The sequence below is a fragment of the Apium graveolens genome, chromosome 3, assembly GCF_009905375.1.
Source record: "Apium graveolens cultivar Ventura chromosome 3, ASM990537v1, whole genome shotgun sequence".
NCBI classification, from domain to species: domain Eukaryota; kingdom Viridiplantae; phylum Streptophyta; class Magnoliopsida; order Apiales; family Apiaceae; genus Apium; species Apium graveolens.
In genome coordinates this window covers 288653291-288675503 of record NC_133649.1, presented here as the reverse complement: position 1 = coordinate 288675503, position 22213 = coordinate 288653291, and the positions used below count along the sequence as shown (strand labels likewise).

Sequence of the window (22213 nt, the reverse complement as noted above, 5' to 3'; positions counted from 1 at the left end):
ATGACATGAGTTACTTGGTTATGAGCAGTTCCAAAGATAACAGGCAGATACAAGGTCCCTTGGATCTGGACTAAGTTGTGTCTGAACCCATAGAGTGGATCATCCCGACAATCATTTGAGCGAACGCTCCCTAACTGCATTCGATCCACTGTGTGCTTGAAGAGAATATTTACCAAGAAACCATTGTCTATCAGCATTCTTCTTACTTCATTATCAAATATGTCCAAGGTGACTACTAAAGTTATATTATCGTGGGGGGTTGACTCCTTCATAGTCCTTACTGCTGAAGGATATCACTAGGTCTGGTAGTGATTGGATTGAGAGCACTTCTTCGCCGAAGTCCGGGGTTCGTGGTGGGGAGTGGGATCCTCCTAGGACTACATTAACTACGTTCTTTCCTCTCTTCTGAGCCTCTCCTCTATTGTTGTTGTCCTGGACCAAGTACTTATTCAGGTTTCCTTTTTTTAATTGGTCCTTGATGAAGTACTTGAGTGATAAGCAGTTCTCCGTCTTGTGCCCATGTGCTTCGTGATAATTGCACTGCCTATTGTAAGGCCTGCTCTCCGGAGGAGTTTGCATTGGCTTCGGAGGATAATAAAAAGGTTTGTCTTTTACCTCCTTCAAGATTTTCTCCCGGGTCATGTTGAGGGGAGTCCAGTCCGGCTCCTGCTTCGGCTCCCGGGGCTGCTTCGCGGGACCTGGATCGCTCTTGGACTCCGGCTTAGGACCGAGTCTCTGAAAAACTGGAGTAGTTTGTCTTTCTTGGTTCTTCTGGTTTTGTTTGAACTTCTTGTCCTGATGGTAACCCCCTTTCGGTCGGTCATCAGAGTTTTTACTCCTAGATCCCCCACTCTGGGTCATCCTCATTGCCTGGAGTACATCAGTTTCCTTTATGAATCTGGAAGCCACGGAGTAAGTTGTTTCCAGACTTTGTGGCTTCTTATTGATCAGTTCCACTACGTATCTTTCATTGTGCTTCAGATCTAGGTTTTTCCTGAAGATGCTCAGAGCTTCGCACTCGTCCAAGTTCGAGACCTTGTTGATTGCTTCCTGGAACCGGTGTATATAGGCTGATAGGGACTCATTATCATGCTGGCGGATGGTTTCCAGGTGACACATATACATTTCATGTGTCTTGTTTGCTCGAAATCTTCGGAGAAAAGATGCGTGGAACTCCTTCCAACTATGGATGCTATGGGAGGGGATCATGTTGAACCATCTTTAGGCCCCTCCCTTAAGAGTTGATATGAAAAACCTTGATTTTGTCAAGTCATTATAGTAATATATTTGCGCAATCTGCTCAAAGTAGTTCAAATGTTCTTCTGGGTCTCCCAGACCGTCAAAAGAATCAAAATTGTAGTGCTTCAGGTCCTGCTGTCGGGGAATAGCCTCCAAGGAGTGGATGAAAGGAGTTAATGCTTCTCCAATTTCTACTCCCGAGTCTCTGTCCATTTTCCTTTACAATTCATAGATCATATCTTTTAGGTCTTTCTGCTTCTCCTCTTCTTCGTCATCAGAAATCAGCTCCGGAGCGGGATCTCTCCGGGCTCTTTTGGTCCTGGACTTGGCCATTAGCTTTTCCTCTTCTAACTGCATTCTTTTCTGGATCTTTAGTTCGAGTTTTGCTTCTTCTTCCTTTATGATTTGCTCCCGCATCTCTTCTAGCCTTTTTTGCTTTGCCGCTTCTGTTTCTTTCTTGTTTCCCTGATCCTTTTTGTTTTTCTTACCCTTAGCCCTAATTCGATCAAAGACAGATCTCTTAGATTGTTAGGAGTCCCCGGACTCCTCCGGTTGTTCTTCAAGTTCGGCTTCTTCCTGGATCCGTGTTTGCTCCTGCCTGTAGAGCCGGATTGCTTCTGCCAACTCATTATTGTGAGGTTGGCCATGTGCTCGTCAGCCACCGGGACATTAGTGTACTTGTATTGGTTCAGTTCAATGAGGGTCCTGACGTCTCGAGTGTTGACAATCCTCTCCATAACTGGAGTGTGTTGAAATGGTTGCTCTTGGAGTGTTTCTTGTTCAGCTCCCGGGTCCTGAGCCTGGGAGTGGTCTAGCTCCTGGACCTGAGTGCTAGCAGAGGGTCTCCCAGAAGTATGCTTTCCTGCTCTTGCCATTTTCTCAAAAGTACCAACAACAACTAACAAAAGTTTTCAACTAACAATATCGATCTAAGGTTACTTTTTGAAAATTGTAAAAACTATCCAGAATAATAACAAACAGCTTTCTGGGACTAGTTCAAATAATCTTCTTGGTTAACAATATAGTGGAACGGGTGCAGCTATGTTTTAGGACATAAATGCAATATGCAAACAAAAGCAAACTCAGGGTTCTAAAATAATTGAAAACTAACAATAGCACACACAAACGTGGCTTAAATCAATGAAACAGGGCTCACACAAATGTGGCCTAAAACAACGAGCACACACAAACGTGGCTTAAATAAAGAACATTCATATTTATGAGAGAGTTTGGTTGTTTGGGTTCTTACAAGTTAAAGAAATGGACTCTTTAAATACTCGCTGATGAAGGTGAATCCAGGGGCACCGAGACTCGAGGATAGAGAGCCCCTCCTTCTAGCGCCAAATGATAACTCCTGGTGGTGGGGCTGCTCCTTCGACGTCGTGCCTGGATCCTTCGCCGTGGTGAAGGTGTAGCTATCGTGGGGTTCCTACAAAATAACACCGTAAGGGGGGTTTAGGTCCCGCGGGTCCTCCGGTGTGAGAGTAAGAACTCGCTTTTAGGGATGATGAAGATAAATAGGAATGCAAGGTGACTGTGTGTGTATATGAGTGTGAGAGAGTGTTGAACCCCAAAACCTTTCCTCCTTGGGCTATTTATAGCCCAAGGGTAGGGTTTAGGGGTTGGTACCTTTTAATCTAGTCGTTGGTTCTAGGAACAGAGGACATCTGGCTGAAGTGGATGCTTTACACGTGTCGGGACGGGACTGGTTGAGGAATGTTCTGAGGATAGTCTGACACGTGCCCTGATTATTCTTATGATTGACGGGTGACAGTTGTCCCTATCATTTGGTTAGGCAAGTGCCTCAAGTGCTGGGATTTTCCAAGGTTGGGCTTGCGGGACTGGTCCAGTTGGGACTAGTAGTGTGCGGGACTGGATTCAGTTAGGAGTCCGGGCCTGGTCCTTGCAGGAGCTACATGTACTATCAATGTTTGTTTATGTATGGTTTTAATATACGATATTCATGTGAGTTGTATAATCATATGATGATTATATAATCTGTATATATACTGATATATACAAGATTTATGTTTGTTTTTATTATCAGAATCGTATTAGATACGGTTTCCGAATCAGATGTTGCAGATTCTCTGAAATCTGGGTCTGGTGTCCAATTTTCGCGAACGAATACCCTATTCAATAGAAAATCGAGTGTCTGAACAAAACTGATAGATAAAGCTATCATCGACTCGTCTATAAGGCGTTTGACATTGTTTACTGCCTATAAACAGCGATTTAATATTTTCAGAATTTGATTCTGATTTTTATGATTTTTTCCATATTTTTTTATTAGATCATGATGAGTATGGTATGTTAAGATCAGATTATATGTTCTAACATGTTCTTATGTGTTAATTAAGCATGGTGGATGGTTATGGCTTATGACCTTAGGTTAATGGTTTTGGTTTTTTTAAATACGGTTTGCATGTCATTTGATCTTGTAATTATAAATCTCTAATGTAACTCGAGTTCTTCTTGTAAGTTCATTAGATTAGTTTTTATATTTAATTATTGTAATGTACATGAAGACATGAAGACTTAAAGATCAAGAAAGGAAAATTTCATGGAGGTCATTCAAGGAAGCAATATATGGAGACAACTCAAGAAAGAAGACATGTAATAGTTAGCTTGTATTTATTTTTCACCTTAGATTGACCTAGATCTATATCATTATCTTGATGAAGATCACATAGGATGAAACCATAACCAATCACGTTTACTTTATTATACTTTATATATATATATATATATATATATTCTCATATGATGAATGTATGTGTATAGTAGTTTAATGATGCATGCTTAATTAGATTAAGGATGTATGTATTAGATACGACACCCATGCCATACTTGCTAAACAAAATAAAATATGTAACAATTCAAGATTTTAAAATGCACAAACGATTATGATATTCTCGTGTTTATGAAATAGGGAATAAAATACTAATCTTTTTATTTTCCGACATGGGGCGATTTTGTCAAAAGCGAGTCCATTGAACTTGTAAGGTTGTGGGTTTTAAGCGAGACTATTGTGACTCCCTCACTACCTGGAAATCAAACCATTGACGAATATTGATTTGAAGTATTTTATTCAAGGAAAAATTGGGAATCATGGGATCATGATCGTTGTAAAATTAACAAAACCATAAAGTTAATATTAAGTTGATCGGATGCCTTTTAATGAGTCCAATACGTTAACCCCTAGATCGATAAGGAGTGGGTTCGCCAAGGTGAAGTACTCCTATATATCATGTAAGATGTGTTGAAGTATATTGATACTTTTTGATTATTGGGTTTGACTTAATTAAGTTACCATAATAGGATTATGAACTTAGAGGCATAGGGTTTGGTGATCGAGATTTATTAGATAAATATGAACAAATGTTGTTCCACCAAGCTATCCAAGAGTTATATAGTTGATATAATTGACAAATATTGTCTATCTAAATAATCATGTTTAGGAGAAAAGCCAAAGCCGACCTAACATATGGTGAAATAGGATATTGGCTCATATATTCTTTCTGAATTAATAGTTAGGGCTATTGATTTGATAAAAATAGTGGGAGATATATATATTGTGAATATATATGAATAATCACTTGAACATAATTTAATGATCATTTGTAGACTAATTCGTTTTATGCACTTTAATATTATAGATATCAAATGACAAATAACTTCTCTATGTAATAGTCCTTGAGAAGGACAAGATGGCATGAAATAATTTTTTCAACTGATATGGGAACTTGAGGATTGTCCTCAGGTTCAAGGATGTCACTCTGTTAGGTAATGAATATAATACGGGGGGGGGGGTGAAAGTGTTTTATATTATTTTTGAGCTTTTTGAACTGTTATAGATATGGTGAACAAAGTAGTCTAACTTGTAGAGATAAAGTGTTTTAACGGAAATAGAAAAACATGCACATAAATACACTATATTCAAAACTCAAAACTCACTTAATTTTATATTAAATCAAGTATGTCTTGCTATAATTTCTGGGTTCTTTTTTGTTAAAGAACTCAACTTCTTTTTTGAGAGAGTTACAAGAATTTTAGATCTATTTGTTACTCCTTAAAATAAAGCATCCATTATTTACTTTATAGAACAGTAAACACAGGTTTTACACAACATGCAATAGCATGTACTAAACCCTACTTTAAGTTAACTTTAACTTTCTATTTCTCGCTTAGTGTATCTTTGAAAATCGTGCATGTCTGTGACTTTACTTTTTCAGTTAATCTTGGCCTTTGATCTTGTACTCTTCAAGCTGCTTTTTGTAGACTTTTCAAATCAGTGATTGATTTGTTTGTTGATTAACAATCTTGGATCTTTAACTGGTTTGCATTATGTACTTGAGGTTTATATCGAGATCTCCGGTTTAAACTATAGAAAACTGACATCTCGATAAGTATAATGACTTATCGAGATCTCTTAGTTCTCTACAAGTGTTTTGACTTATCGAGGTCTTCGAGTTCTCGAATGTGAACTTGACTTGTCGAGATCTCTGAGTTGTCGCATATGAATTTGACTTGTCGAGATATCCGAGTTCTCGAATGAGCTTGGCTTGTCGAGGTCTTCAAGTCTTTACATATATAATTAACTTGTCGATATCTCTAATCTTCATATCTTCATGTTAGCTTATCGATATCTCTGAGTTATCTAATGCAGAAATGACTTGTCGATATCTCAAATCTTCATATCCTCATTTTGGCTTGTCGATATCTCTGAGACTTCTTTATAAGCTATTTTTAACTTGTCGATAATTCATTCTGGAGTTCTCGAATGACTTCTATATATGATCTGTGACTTGTAGATTTCTTAACTTAGAATGTTTTTCTCAAAACAGATTTATTCAACTCCAAGCTTCTTCACACTTTCTCTGAGACATGATCTTCATGATCTTCTTTTAGAGTTTATTCTTAGACTTGAGACTGTTTACATAAAAATACTCGAGACTAATCTATTAACACTTTTACAGAGTCAAGTAATACGATACAAAATGCAAACTTAGATTATCATACAACTTACTTAGGGCTGTCAATTTGACTTAGTCTTGTTATAGTATAGACATGTCTTGCACAACAATCTCCCCTAATTTGGGAGAAGATTGCTTATCATAAATTTCATGCTTGTTAACAAGACTAACCTCAAGCTACAATAAACAATATATCATTACATAAGAATTGACAAATAAACACCATTTATACATAAGGATTTCTTGAGTTTAACAGATACATCTCATGCTTCTTTTCTAATGAGGTCATCTAACTCTACAAGCACTTCTAGTTCCTCTATGATTGGTGTTCCTCTTAGAGCTTCTACAAGTTTGAGTTTATCTGCTAATGGATAACTTTTCAAGAAACCAACCCTAATTCTTGAGAATCTGCTAGCCTTGACGTTTAAAAATTGTCCATCCTTGGTAATTCTGCTCATCCCCCTTGCCTTGAGTTCCTCAGATCTTTGTATATACATTCCTATCCACTCAATATACTTTCTTTTCCTCTCCTCACTTTCAACCTTTTCTTTTGCTCTTCTTTTTTCCCTTTCTACCAACCATTCAGCTAGAACAGATCTCCATGCCTTAGTTGCAGTATCCTTGTCCTTCAGTAAGCTTATCACCCTTTTAATCTCTGTGGGTGAAAATGTATCCATTAATTTACTTCCAAGAAATGTGAAGGTTCCATCCTGATAGTAGATTCTTACTTGCCCTAGTGTTACAACCCAAACTATGACCATTTCTTCTGCTAATTGTTGAAAGTAGCCTTCATCCGAGGTGCACCGGTTTAGAGGTAGAAAATCACTTTGATTAAAACAGTTCTAGATGGCCCTCTCAGTAACTTGCATTTTCTTTGGTTTTCTCCCAACATATTTATAATGAATTTTGGTTGGTGGCTTAACAGAAGGTAGGTTTGAGATTTTCTTTAGAGATGTTTGGATTGAGATGATTGGTATTTTTAGTAAGGTGTTAGCAGTTTGTTTGTACAAGAATTTGGGCTTTGAGGTTTGAGGTGGTTCAATATTTGAGTTTGTTGTCTTAGAAGGTCGAGCTTGGTTGATTTGAATTGGTAGGGATTGCTTTTGTGGTTCTGAGGTGTCTTCCTTCTTCTTTCTTCTTATCTCTTCTCTTCTCTTCTTATCATCTTGCTTTTTCTCAACCCGCTTCTTCACTTTGCTACCGGTTGTTCTAGATTTTTGACTTGGATTTGAGCCAGAAGGTGGTTGATCATCTTGCTTCTGCTCATCATCATCCTTGTCATCCTTTAAGTTGTATTGTAGGTTTGGCAATATGGTATCAATATTTAGAAGGTATCAGTCAAGAATTCTGACATTTCTTCATCTTCAGTTTTTTGTTCTTTTTGCATTTCAGATCAGATTGAAGACTCATTATCAACCTCATGTTTCCTCTTACATAATTCTTAGGAACAGTGAAGAGTTTGCATTTCTTAGATTGAGGACAGATATACGCCACCCCCTTACTTGGATAAAGATAGGCTTCAGGAAAAACATCTATCTGAGCCTTCCTGAGTTCATGTAGCAATTGGGTGTCCTCTGAAATTACTGTATGTACTTTATCAATAACTACGTCCAGCTCAGATGCTCTCCATTTTTGAATATTGGAGAGAGACACATGTAGACATCTGTCCAGTCCATAATCATTTACATTTGTTACAATCCTCTTCTCCAGGAAGTTATCAACTTTGACAATCATCACTCTAACAAAGTTGATGTTGTTGGCCAATGCTCTTTTGTATGTGATGTAGTTGTCGTGGAGACACCCTTAAAACTGACAGAAGTTCATTGAATTCTTGATCTTGACAGGGTCCTTCCACGGCTTTTAGAAGTCTGTCCTTTTCAACATCTTTAGATAATTGAGCTTTTGAAGAGCTTTGACCAGTTTGATTAGTTGATAGAAATTTACAAGTCTCCTTTGATTTATCAGTATCCTTGGATTGTTGAATCCTAGCTTCTATCTCCTCATTAGTCTTGTTGACCTACATGAGTAGGGGAGTTGGTATTTCTGGCCTCACAGTCTCAGAAAGTGCAGGCAATGGAATGTTGAGTTTTCCCATGATGGCTCCCAAAGCTACATAATTTTGCATTTGTAAATGCTTGTGGGAGTCCACCAAGGTCTGTATATCTGCCTGTTGACACTGCACCAGAGTAGTGAAAGCTTGCACTTGAGCTGCGAGTGAATCATTTGAAGACTCTGGAGTTGAAACTAGTTGTTGGAGATCTTGTAGTTGGAGATTTGATGAAGTGGATATTGGTTGTTGAGAGTTTGAAGGAAGAGGGGTACCAAAGGTGTCTTGCACAGCTTGTTTGATGCCTTCCATGAGCAATGCAGAAGGCTCATACCTACTTTGATGAAGCTGGTTCAATTTGAGTTTTGTATCATTTGAATTTATAATATGTTATTGAACCACCTCATGTAAAGCTATAAAAGATTGTCTGAGATTTTTGACATTTTTTTCCACAGGAGTCAGATCAAATCTTTCCATTTGGTCATTAAAATGTTAAAATTTTGAAGTGATCTTGACCTGAGAAGGAATAATCTCATCCATCTTCTCTCTCACCTGCTTCCTGATCTTATCTTCATGACCAATCAATTTTAATTCTAGAGCTTTACTAAATAGGTGAAAAGCTTTGAGTTGAGCTTTGTAAACTTCATTGATTGCATCATAGACATCTTGTGGAGTCAGGACCTTAGCATTGCTTCCCAGTATGGTTACATATTCATCTCTAGACCTAGCCAAGACTAGATCCATCTCCAGAAAAAAGTCCTTAGATAACCAAGCATCTACATTCTCATCTTGCTCAGCTTCATTGACTATTTTCTGCTTCTGTTTCTCAACTTCATTGTAGGTGAGCATAATAGCCTGATAATATTGATTGCTCATATCTGAGATAAGAAGGTGCTGTGAGATATTGGCTAGACCAGAAATTTGATCAACAAGGAGATCATCCACGGTGCTTGATTGAGCTTGAGTATTCTGCAGCCACTGTTGGATTGGGTGAGATGTTTGTTGTGAAGAGGTTGAAGTTGATGGTAGTGCAGCATGAGAACCACCTATGACAGATGTCACAATTTGTAACACCCCCAAATCCGGGGTCGGGGATCCGGGTTGTTACGAGTTCCATTTCCCTTAATAACACCCACTCTTAATAAATAATCAACTACTCTGTACTGTGACCCCACAATAAACACACACACCACAAGTTATAGTCTCAGAGATGAATATCCAAAAATAATCACAAGTCGTTTTATTCCACAATTATATGCCAATACACCTTAAACAGGTTTCTGAATAAATTTACATTTCTTTGCCATTATTACAATTCATAAATATACATAATCTGATACATCAAAAGTTGAAAGCCTAGCCTATTGGTAGTTCCTACCTCAGCTACAGCGACATCAATGCCTATAGGAAGCTGCGGAACGTTTCCTATCCGCTCGCGAATTGGGAGCTTGGTCCTGTTCATCTTGTCTATCTGATGTTGTGTGATGAAAGAAGAAAGCAAGGGTGAGCAGCAAGCCCACCAAAATAATATGTATAATGATTAACAATATATGAGCCTTCTCATAGTACTCATGAAGGTCTTGGTCAAAAGAAATGAACCAAGATGATATCTTAATGCGATGAAGTCGCAAAATATTCAGTATATATATACATATATACTTTTCAAAATATTGGAAGTCCTCTTCCATGCATAATACACACAGAGTTCCAGTGTATAACTGTATAAAAATATCGTTGCAAGGTGATCTCATATATCTAACCTTGTCTCAACATTTTTCTGAAAATCTTTGTCATGCATAAGATAATCATTTACTAGATATAAGTTTAAAAGATGAAGTTACAAGATACTCCAATATACTTATATCTTTTCCAAATACTACTTGAACTACCACCATTCAAGTTATAATTAGTTTCCAAAGTTCATCACATAGATGAGACTACAAGACCAGATTTGAATAGATTAAATCTTTAAAATATCATCAAAATAAAATGAAGTTACGAGATGCTTCATTTGATGCAAACATCATTTTGAAAACTTGACCCTGCCAACACTCAACAATCGCCCAACCGTAGCCTTTCTATCGAAGTGCTCTGGGTAGTGTTGCAGAAATATCCAATTGGATGATGAACTCATTACGGGAGTTTGCCGCGCCAGGAAGACCACTTACGATGATCAGTCGTAGTAGTGCAACCCCACCATTTTCTACATGTAGAGGAGAACCTGTCGGATTTACTTGTCAACCGAACACTGAACTCCTAAGGAATGGACCGCCTTAGCGGAACTTCCAGGCCATTTGGGCCAATATAATAAGGCTGGGCCGGCGCCACTCGACCACTTACGCCACTCCTAGTTCAGATGAAATCCATGACTCTGAAACGTAAAGCTCGTTCCCCCTTTCCCCAAGTAGAAACTTGTTGATACGGCTCCACCAAGAAGTCGTATCTAGTTGGAAAGGAGAACTCACCGATATTTCCCAGGCGATGCCTGTTAATGGATTAACTTGTTCCAAGAATTTTACCTCCCGAGTGTTGGGTAAGTAATCGATTCATTTAACAAAACAGCAACCTTGTTGCGAATATAAAACACACCACAGAGCCGGATCCCTCAGGTTTTGAGCGAGTATTTAAATCCCCTTCGAAAGGAGGATCTTAAATATAAAAATGAGTTTTGGGATCCGCTCTAACTTTTAAAAATCATTTTGAAGACTCGCAAAACATTTTTAAGAATGTTTGGAGTGATGCTGATTTAACAAAATAAATCAGTCCCAATATATTAGAAAATATCTGAATATTATTATTTAAATAATATTTCCATAAAGAATAATCTTTATAAAAATAATTGAAGTAGAAGTTTTGAAACTTATACTTGAAATGAATATTAAATATCCAAATATATACCTATATGAAAGTACTATCTTTATTTGAATAATCAAAAGTGAGTTTGATTATCGACACCTTATTCTTTAATAAAATAAAGAATATATCTCAGCAAATAATCGGAGTCACAGATCCTCAAATGAATATTCAAATAATATTCAATAAATAAATTAAGCTGAGTCATAAGCCCTCGAATGAATATTCGAAATAATATTCAATAAATAAATAAGCTGAGTCATAAGCCCTCGAATGAATATTCGAAATAATATTCATTAAATAATAAGCTGAGTCATAATACCTCGAATGAATATTATAAATAATATTCATTAAATAAAATAAAGGAGTCATACATCCTCAAATGAATATCCAAGTAATATTCAATAAATAATATAAAGGAGTCATAAGTCCTCGAATGAATATTCAAGATAATATTCATTAATAAAATAAAGTTATCGAATAAACCTTATTCGATTAATAGTTTTGAAAACTATAACCATATATATATATAAATATATATATATATAAAATCTACTCGGGATCCTCGACTCCCGGTTTTAGAAAATGTTTTCACCTTTGGGTCCCTATACTAAGGGTATATGCAAATTACCGCTATTCTCTAGCATAGGTATTATCAACTGAACCAACAGATATATATGGCAAGAATACGAAACAGGCATGCATATATACCATATCAGCATGCTTCAATATATCGTAAAATTTGCTAATTAACCAACATGCATCTATCACAAGATAATGCATATACATATATACATCACAACAACAGTATAACGGATAGAAAACTTGCCTGAGCGACTTGGGGTGAAAAAAAAACTCGGAACGAGTCTGGTAACCTATAAACAACAAGTAAGTTGGAATTAAACCAAAGTCACTTGTAAATCTATACTTTAACTAACTTAGACTCTAACGCTTGTTTTGCGCTTACTGATTTGCTTAAATCACTCGGGTACCCTCGGCTCCACCATTTTTAATAATTTAACCTTTACGAGTTTTAAGGCAATTCCTTCGCGAGTGTCTTACCAACTGCCTAACACACTTACCATAAATGTTTCATACATTAATTAACCCTTTTTGGTCTTTAACCTATGTTTCAAAGTAAAGCGAGGGGAAAAGTTTCGTTCGCGAAACGCCGTTACTTGAAACGGTCGTTTCTCCTAAACCGTACATCGGAATCAAACGAACTATATATCAAAACGAAGCTCGTAACATGAACTATCTAAACATGGCAATGGTCAAAATCTAGCAGGGTGTTCTCGGGTCCAAATGTTATGAACAAAAGCAGTCTAAAGTAAATCGGACATTACGACGGCTATGTTTACGCGATTACCAATGTTTAAACTACTCCAATTAACCACCAACCAACTCATAACCATCAATACAACAAAAATTTACCTAAACCATACCACACCAGTCCATAATCTCCAAGGTTTTCAACTCAAACAACCACAATCAAGACCTATGAACTATAATCAAGCTTCAATTACCAAAACACTTCCAAATCAAACCAAACTACTAATAATCACAATCCATGCTTCTCATTTCACAACACCAACCATTAAACTTACTAAAAAATAAAGTAAAGGCTAGGGTTTGAAGTTTATACCTTCCTTGGGAGGTGTTAAGTTGCTAGGAAGCCTTAGGGAGCCTCCTACAAGCTTGATCTTTCCAAAGAAATCAAGAACACAAAGTTAGGCTTTGAAGTTTCTAAAAGTCCGATTTAAAGAACTGTCAAAATGAGGGTCTTACCATGATTATTTGGACCAGACTTGTGAACAAGAGTTGTAGGCCATCTCAATACCTTTCCAATGAGCTATAGAACACAATATTTGAGTGAGAAATGAAGGAGATACAGCAATTTTAGTGTTCTGGTTCTGTTTTGGCCGAGAGCATGAAGAACAATGCCTTGGTTTCTTTTTGATTTTGATGAAAAATGATTTGCTTGGCTTGGTTGGTTTGATTTTTATGTTTGTTTTAGTAAATTACCTAGTTGCCCTTGATTTTGTGTGGTTAAAAAGTCACCACATCTCCTTCCTTTTTTGTCATGCTTGTGTCATCCTCATGATGTCATCCTCCCCTCCTTGTCCTCTTTCTATTGGCTGGATGACATCATCCCCACTAATCCCCTTGATTAACTTCCTAATCGTTTGCCTAATGACCGCTGATCTGTTATACGGTTCGCTTAACTTTCGTTTTCGTTTATCGTTTGAGGGATCATACCCGGGATCTTATTACTTAGGTTCCCTTAACCTTTCTCAATATATTATATTCCTTTTATGATCCTCTCCTATAATCCTTTAATTTAAATCCTTTTTATCCTGTTACCTTTTTCTCAAATCTTTCCGTATCTAGTGTATTTCCGGGAAAAATCAAAGTGTTCGGATTTGGATTCTGACGATCTTTACATACACTTATATCCCATATAAAGTACTAATAAAATCTCAGAATATCCATATCAGAACCCCTACATAGTGTGGCATGAAAAGTTTTCTCATTCAGCAAAAACACTATTCATAAGGGTTTCAAAAATTTCCCAAAAATTGGGGTTATTACACAATTTGACTCACAACCTGAGGTGTGGTTATGACAGTTTATTTTTCCACACTTGTAGTGAGAACCTCCATTTGAATTGGAGGGGAGTTAACTAGGTTACTGTCATGTACTCTAGCCTCAAACCCTTGTGTTTCTTTCAATATACTGTCACTTGAAAGTGTTGTACTTGCCTCCTCATAGCAGGATCATTGGCAATTGAACTCCTAGCTTCAATTGTGATAGCAATTTCAGCTAGGGTTATGAGGGAAGTTGTTCCCACAAGACGAACCTCTAATTGAATTGGAGAGGATTTAGATAGCTCCCCCTCAGGAGTACTACCCTCAAACCTTGCAGCCTATGAAGGTTGATTTGCGCATGAAGGTGTATTTGAATCTATCATAGGGTCTTCAGTGAAAACTGATGAAACCCCTGTGTTTGTATTGGTGTCATCAAGTCTACCCCTGCATGTAGCCTCTCACTAACTAATTGTGGTTCCTGGGTGGTGATCACAGTTTCTAGAACCATGTCACTTGAAGTTGGCAACTCTTGAGAACCAAAATTAAGAGTTTCTTTTTAAGAAGAAGAAATTTGAGATATAAGATTTTGAATGTTAGCATTGAGTGTTAGCAGCTCCCTCTGAGTAAATGAGGGAGCTTCAAGAGATGTGCTATCCTTGTGTGTGCCATCCTTATTCCTCCTTCCATACACTTGAATTACTTCAAGTGTTTGTGCAGACTGTTTACAGGATGCACTAGGGAGAGTGCTCTTTTCAATAGAGACACCCTATTGAGAGGATGCCCCTAGAGTCTGTTCTTGTTCCTATTTTACAACTACATCTTTTTGGGAGGATACAGAGGTGGCTTGAGTGGTCAGCTCAGTTTGTTTTACCTTTTTTATCTTTTTGACCAATGGTGACTCAGATTCTGTTTGTTCCTCACCACTCTCATTTATAATTGACAAGGTTACTCACTCCATCCTTTTGAGAGGATGAAGTGGTTGGCTTCCTAACAACTAATGGTACAGAAGAAATGGTCTCAGCCTGGGAAGGTCCCTGTTGGTGTGCCTGTATTTGTACTTCAACAGGTTCACGGACCATTGTTGTACTAGATTGTGCAATATTTGTCCTCAAATCAGGCATGGGGTAAGGATAGGTCCTAAATCTCTCCAACATGAATGAATTTAAATTAAGCCCTACCTATACCTTATTCTTTGTAATAAGTGATCCAAATAGAATTTTGGATACTTGTTTACAGTTACCTATTAGTGATCTATCTATACCTTCTAACATATGTATGTCATTAACTTTATGATTTAAAGCAGACATAATAAATCTAGGAAGACAAATTTCCTTACCTCTTGATGTTACATGCATTGTTAGCCTGGTCCTCAATTCCTCCAAGATATAGTGACCTACATTGATCTGTTTGTTGTGAGCCATTGAGTAGACCAGCTTCTGGACAACACTTGAAATGTTGTCAAACCCTGACTTTCTGCAGGTGAATGCCCTTATTATTGAATCAAATAAAAAGGACCATTCCCTTCTCAGGTTCTTTTTATTCAGGCTTGCCAAGTTAATATTTTCAGAATAATTGATGAAGTCCATGAATTCATAAAGCTCCTCCTGAGTTGGAACATCAACCAGCTTGTCAGTAGGGATGCCCAAAGCCATTGTTGACATTACCCTCAGAAATCTCCACCTGTTGGCCCTTGATTGAACAGTTTACAAAAATTGAAGCATCCTGGTTGTCATGCACCAATGTCCTAGTCACAGCTGTAGTCCATAAATCCCTTAGAACATCCAAGTAGAGTATGGAATTTGCAGTAAGAGCCCCGACAAGGTATGTCTCTAACAAAAACTTCACTAAGCTTTTGAAAGCTTCAGGAGCCTGGTTTGCATCTAAGAATGCAAGAAAGTTGGTTTCCTTTGGGATGAAGGGTACAATAGTGTTTGATGCCATTGATTAGTCTTTGAGGTTTAGTGGGTAAGAGAAATTTAAGAGAAAGAGTTCGAAACAAGAGAGAAATTGGTTTGGATTTGAAAGTTCTAGGTCACTTAGGGTTCTCGAAAGCGTAAAGAACTGTATGTATAGATGTCTGAGTATTTATTAGTAAAAGTACATGACTTATCGAAAACTCAAAAATAAATATTTGGAATTTTATCGAGAAGTCATTTTGAAGAGTGAATTACATATCGATAAGTCATTTTAATTTACTCTTTTAGAGAACTAAAATTGACTTATCGAGATATCAAATAAATACTCAGTTTGTCCAAATTGGACTGAAATAATCCAAAATTTTATTGATTAATTCAATAAATATTTAGAATGAATTTATTTCAAAAGTATTATTCTGAAAATAATTTATTAATTAAATTATTTCAGTCTAAGTTAAAGATAAGTTTAAATAAACTTGTAGAGATCTCAAAATTACTTATTCGAGATTTCTACAATGACTTACAGAGAAGTCATAAAGTGACTTATCGAGATGTCCATTCGAGAAGTCTATTAATGACTCATTCTAGAAGTCATAATAACTTACCGAGAACTCATTCAAGAAGTCACAAAATGACTCATCAAGAAGTCATACTTATCGAGAACTCAGTTCTCTATATACTTTTGCTGCATTTTAATTATGTCTTTTATCATTTACATATATTGACCATATGAAATAACAAAGTGACAATTTACTTAGAATTTGAGAAATTCCATGTTAATGAAAATAAAATCAAAAATAAATATGCAGAGATATTTGAAATATTTATAGTTCATATTTCAGTTATATTCCAATTAATCAAATGAATTTTGATTTATTAGAAATTAATTAGCTGCAAAATATTAAATGAGTTTTTGCCTTCAGGATGAAGAATTAAGCATTTAAATTTCACCTACAAGTCTAGTGAAAGTAGCTTCATCCAAAGGTTTAGTAAAAATGTCAGCTAATTATTTTTCAGTTGGAACAAAAATGAGCTCAATGGTACCATTAGCAGCATGTTCTCTAATAAAATGGTGCCTTACATCAATGTGTTTTGTTCTAGAATGATTAACTGGATTAGCCACAATGGATATAACACTATTATTGTCACACATAATTGGAATTTTGTGTAACACTAGGCCATAATCCATTAGAGCAAGTCCAAGAAAAGCCTTAAAACTTGTCCTAAATCAAAATTTAGGGCAATTGATAAAAATAAGAGCTCCAACAGTGTCTTAAACATGCCTTAAAATGCTAGGACATCTTTCAAGTGCCTTATTTTTAGGGCACCACAATACATGCCCTATTTCATTTATACCAATAAAACATTTGTATCCCTCTTTTTTACACATCTCTCTCCTCTCATCTTTATTCTTCCCTCCAATTTTAATTCAAATATATTAGTATTTTAATAATAAGGCATAACTATAAGGCAAATTGTTGGAATTGATATATCATATTAATTTCCTAAATTACTAGGACACCATTTTTTATTATATTTATAAGGCATATGTTATGACATTGTTGGACTTGCTCTTAGCTAATTTCTAATCCAAAGCACTTGAGCACAACAACTTCCAGCAGCTATGTATTCAGCTTCAGCTGTGGAAGTTGACACATATTGTTGTTTCTTGCTATATCAGGATACAAGTCTTTGTCCAAGAAACTGAAAGCTTCCACTAGTACTCTTTCTGTCAACCCTGCATCCAGCAAAATCTGCATCTCTGTATCCAACAGCTTTAAAATATGTTCCCTTAGGATACCATAATCCCAAGTTTGGAGTCCCCTTCAAATATCTGAAAATTCTCTTCACAACCATCAAATGTGATTCTTTTGGATTAGCTTGAAATCTTGCACACAGATATGTAGCAAACATGATGTCTGGTCTACTTGCAGTTAAGTATATCAAAGATCCGATCATTCCTCTATAACTTGAGATATCTACACTTTTGCCCTTTTTGTATTCATCCAACTTATAGTTGTAGACATAGGTATAGATGCAGGTGAACAATCAACCATACCAAACTTTTTCAATAAATCCTTGACATACTTAGTTTAGTTGATGAAGATTCCATCAGTTCTTTGACCGACTTAAAGTCCAAGAAAGTAACTCAATTCCCCCATCATACTCAGTTCATATTCACTCTGTATACGCTTAGAGAATCTTTGGAAATGCTTTTTATTTGTAGAACCAAAGATAATATCATCCATATAGAGATCTGAACTATGATCATATCATCACATGCTTCTTGTAGAAGAGAGTCTTGTCAATAAAACCTCTAGTGAATCCATGTTTAATCAAAAATTCTGACAGTGTGTCATACCAAGCTCTAGGTGCTTTTTTTAGTCCATAGAGAGCCTTTATTAACTTGTATACAAAATTTGGAAATTCTGGATCTTCAAAGCCAGGTGGTTGTTGCACATAAACTTCTTCTTCTAACTCACCATTAAGGAATGCACTCTTCACATCCATTTGATACACCTTGAAATTGGAGTGTGCAGCAAATGAAAGAAAGATCCTTATAGCTTCAATTCTTGTAACTGGAGCAAAGGTCTCATCATAATCAATTCCTTCCTCCTGTGAGTAGTCTTTTGCAACCAACCTTACTTTGTTTCTGGTGACAATTCCATTTTCATCCATTTTGTTCATGAACACCCATTTTGTTCCAATTATACTCCTATTTTTTGGTGCAGGAACCAATTTCCAAACTTTGTTTCTTTCAAATTGATTTAGCTCTTCTTGCATAGCAGATATCCTAGGGCTTCTTCAGTTTTATTTGGCTCAACTTGTGAGAGAAACCATGCATGAAGACATTCATTTTCAGTTGCACTTCTAGTCCTCACTCCAATATTGGGATCACCAATGATTACATCTATATTGTGACTCCTATCCCATTTTCTTGTGTGAGTTTGCTGACTTGAGTTTTCTGCTTCTTCTTTATCATTGGCATGACTTCCAAAATTTTCTTCTCTTTCTCCCCCTGAGTTTGTGCTATCAAATTCAGGTATTTGAGATGAGCTTTTATTCTCATGGTTCACTTGTTCAGTTGACTCTTCATTTATTCTATCATTTGTGTTGACTTCAGCATCATCCTCAGAATCACTATCAATTTTGAGATTTTCAAATTTTAGGGCTTCAGCTTCATTTTCATCAAGGCATTCCAAGTCTGGGCACTTGTCATCATCAAAAGTAACATCTGTGCTTTCTATAATTTTCTTTTATTCAAGCACATAGCCCTTGTAAGCAGTTCTCTCCAATGAATATCCCATAAAAATTGCCTCAAAAACTTTAGAGTCAAATTTTCCCACATATACAGAGTTGTCCTTCAAAATATAGCACTTGCTTCCAAACACATGAAGATGCTTCACAATAGGCTTCCTTTTAGACAAGATTGAGTAGGGTGATTTGCCAAGATTTTTGTTGATGAGATATCTGTTTTGAGTATAGCATGCAGTGTTCACAGCTTCTTCCCAAAAACTTGTTGGCAATTTTGCATCTTGCAGCACTGTTCTAGCAGCCTCCAATAGTGTTCTATTATTTCTCTCAACTATCCCATTTTGCTGAGGTGTTATAGTAGCTGAGAATTCTTGAACAATGCCCTTGTCTTTGCAGAATTCAGCTAAGGTTGCATTCCTGAATTTTGTTGCATTATTACTCCTCAATCTTTTCACACAGTTCTGATCTTCAACCTGCTTCTCAATTTTCTTGATGTGTTCAATTATGATGTATGAAGTCTCATCTTTAGAATGCATAAATTCTACCCATGTATATCTTGAGTAGTCATCCACCACCACAAGTGCATATCTCTTTCTTGAAATTGACAGGACATTAAGTTGTCCAAATAAGTCCATGTGAATAAGTTGCAAGGGTGCACTTATAGAATTCACAGTTTTACTCTTGTGACTTGATCTTTTCATTTTTCCCTTTTGACAAGCTTCACAAACCTCATTCTAAGCAAACTCCAGATTAGGCATGTATCTCACTAACTCCTTTTTGACTAGAGTGTTGATTGCCTTGAAATTCAAGTGAGATAGTTTCTTATGCTACAGCTTGCTTTGCTCTACAGATGCCTTGGTGTAGAAGCAAAAAATTCCATCTTAATTTACCGAGTCCAAGTCTGTAACAAATAAGCTTCCTTTCCTTGCTCCTTTCAGAGCAACTTCACCAGTCTTTTTGCTGATAAAAGTGCATTCTCCTTTGTCAAATAAAACCTTGAATCCTTTGTCTGCAAATTGACTGACACTAAAAAGATTCACTTCAAGACCATCTACCAGTGCTACATCTTCAATGATAACATTTCCAAAAATCAATTTGCCATATCCCATTGTGAAACCTTTGTTGTTGTCTCCAAAAGTCACTAATGGGCCATCTTTCTCCTCAACCTATCATATGTCTTGAGCATCCACTATCTATGATTTATATGACTTTCTTCCTCTTTCCCTGCACACAATGAGGATTAAGTGTGTTTAGCAACCCAAGCAGTGTTGGGTACTTTCTTCTTGTTAACAAAATAAGTAGAATTAGAATGACTTGTTTCATAAAGAATAATGTTCATGGACTGTTGTGCATTCTCCCTTGTTGGTGCAGACCTAACATTTACTTCTTTGAGGTCTACTCTCAGTTTATGGAAACTTTTCATCACTTTTAAGTTACAAGGGATGCAATCAAACTTGTCACAGAATGAGTAGAGATCATTTGCATTTGCTTCATTGTACTTGCATGCTCCTTCTACTGGCTTGCTACCAACCTTTTTACAAAGGTGAGTTAAATGATTCACTGAGCCACATTTTTGACATTATTTCCTTGGAGCATCTACAACAAATACAAAGTTATTACTTTTGTTTATCCCAATCTTCCCATTTCTATTCTTCCTCTTCTTTCTTGCATCTTCAGTCTTTACTTCCTTGACAGGTGTCTTGGAATCTTGGTTGACCATAGGCTTCTTTTCAACTTTGGAAGTTTGAGTTGTTTCTGCATTTTTTTTTCATTGTCTTCATCAGCAATTTCATGCTTTATGATCAACTCTTCTTCACTGAAATCTACTTCACATGCTTTGAACATAGGTGAACCAACATTTCTCAGCATAGCTGGGACATCTTCATTTTCAGTTGTTTTTCCTTTACCACCTACAGCTTTCTTGTTTCTATTCAAAACATCATAATCAAGACCAATAGCTATGTTAGCACATGGATTGTTCTTCTCATGGTATTGACCAACCAACTCAGATACATTCCTGAAAGACTTCAACTTTACTTCATTCTTTTCCAGCTTTTCCCTCAACACTGCTTCAATTTCAGTAACACACTTCAGCTTGTTTTTCAAATATTCATTTTCTTGCTTGACTGACTCAAGCTCCACAAGCAGCAGATCTAACTTTTGCTTCTCACTCTCAAGCTTCTCATTAGCTTTTGTTAGCCTACTGACTTCCTCAGTAGCTGCTACCAAGCTAGTGTGTATATGAAATATCTCCACACTCATCTTTTCCACAGTCTCCTTATATTGACTAGCATTTAAATCAATAGTGGTTAGAGTTAGTACCTTTGATTTTGAAGTGGATGCTTCTCCATGCTCAAAAACCATAAGTGCATAGTTTCTAATTTCTTCATCCTCATCATCAACATCAGTATCATCCCAACTCTTTCCTTATGCAATATAGGCTTTTCCAGATTTCTTCAAGAGAGCTTCATACCTTGCTTCCAGTTCTAAATAAGATTTATCCTTCTTCACCTTTTTGGGCTTTCTGGATTCAGTAGCAAAGTGACCCAACTCATCACAGTTGAAGCACCTTATCTTTGATCTGTCCACGGATCCTGTTTTGTAGCCACCTTTTCCAACTGAATTGTATTGAGCTTTTGGTTTCCAATTATTTTTGTTGGAAGATTGTCCCTTGCCTTTAAAAAATCTTGGCTTCTTGACCCTAATGTTGGAAAATTTCCTAGCCAAGTAAGTCATGTATTGGTCCATTTCATCTAGCTCGTCCAAGGTGTAATATTTATCTTCCTCCAGCTCCAATACAACTTGCTTCTGAGGTCCTTTGTTCTTTTGTTCCATAGCTTGAATAACTGGAACTTGATCATCTTGCTCATCTTCACTTTCTTCTCTGTCATGTACAATCAAAGCACTTGAATCATCAACAACATGTCCCTGGTGTGCTTTCATTGACTTTCTTTGCAGCATTTCAAGTTCATAAGTTTTCAAGATTCCATATAGATCTTCCAAAGTCATTCTGCTTAGATCTCTTCCTTCTCTAATAGCTGATATTTTCTGTTCAAGATGGTCAGGAAGAGCTAGTATGAACTTTAGGTTAACCTCCTTAGCTTTATAATATTTATCATGTAGTTGCAAGTCATTTATCAATTTATTGAACCTCTCAAAAACTTCAATAATTCCTTCTTTTGGTTTAGCCATAAACCCCTCATACTGAGAAACCAGAATCCTCATTTGGTTTAACCTAACTTCCTCTGTTCCTTCACATAAAATCTCTATCTTCTCCCAGATCTGTTTGGCCGTGTCACAGTTGACAATGTTATTTTACATTACCTTGTCAAGTGACTC

The 22213-nt window shown here is 36.6% G+C and overlaps 1 protein-coding gene across 1 annotated transcript; it reads right to left on the bottom strand.

The window, feature by feature from the left end:
- Positions 1-246: 246 nt before the first annotated feature.
- Positions 247-1209, bottom strand: LOC141715142 (uncharacterized). The gene has a single exon (XM_074518623.1). It carries the CDS (start codon positions 1207-1209, stop codon positions 247-249), a length of 963 nt encoding a protein of 320 aa, XP_074374724.1.
- Positions 1210-22213: the final 21004 nt, after the last annotated feature.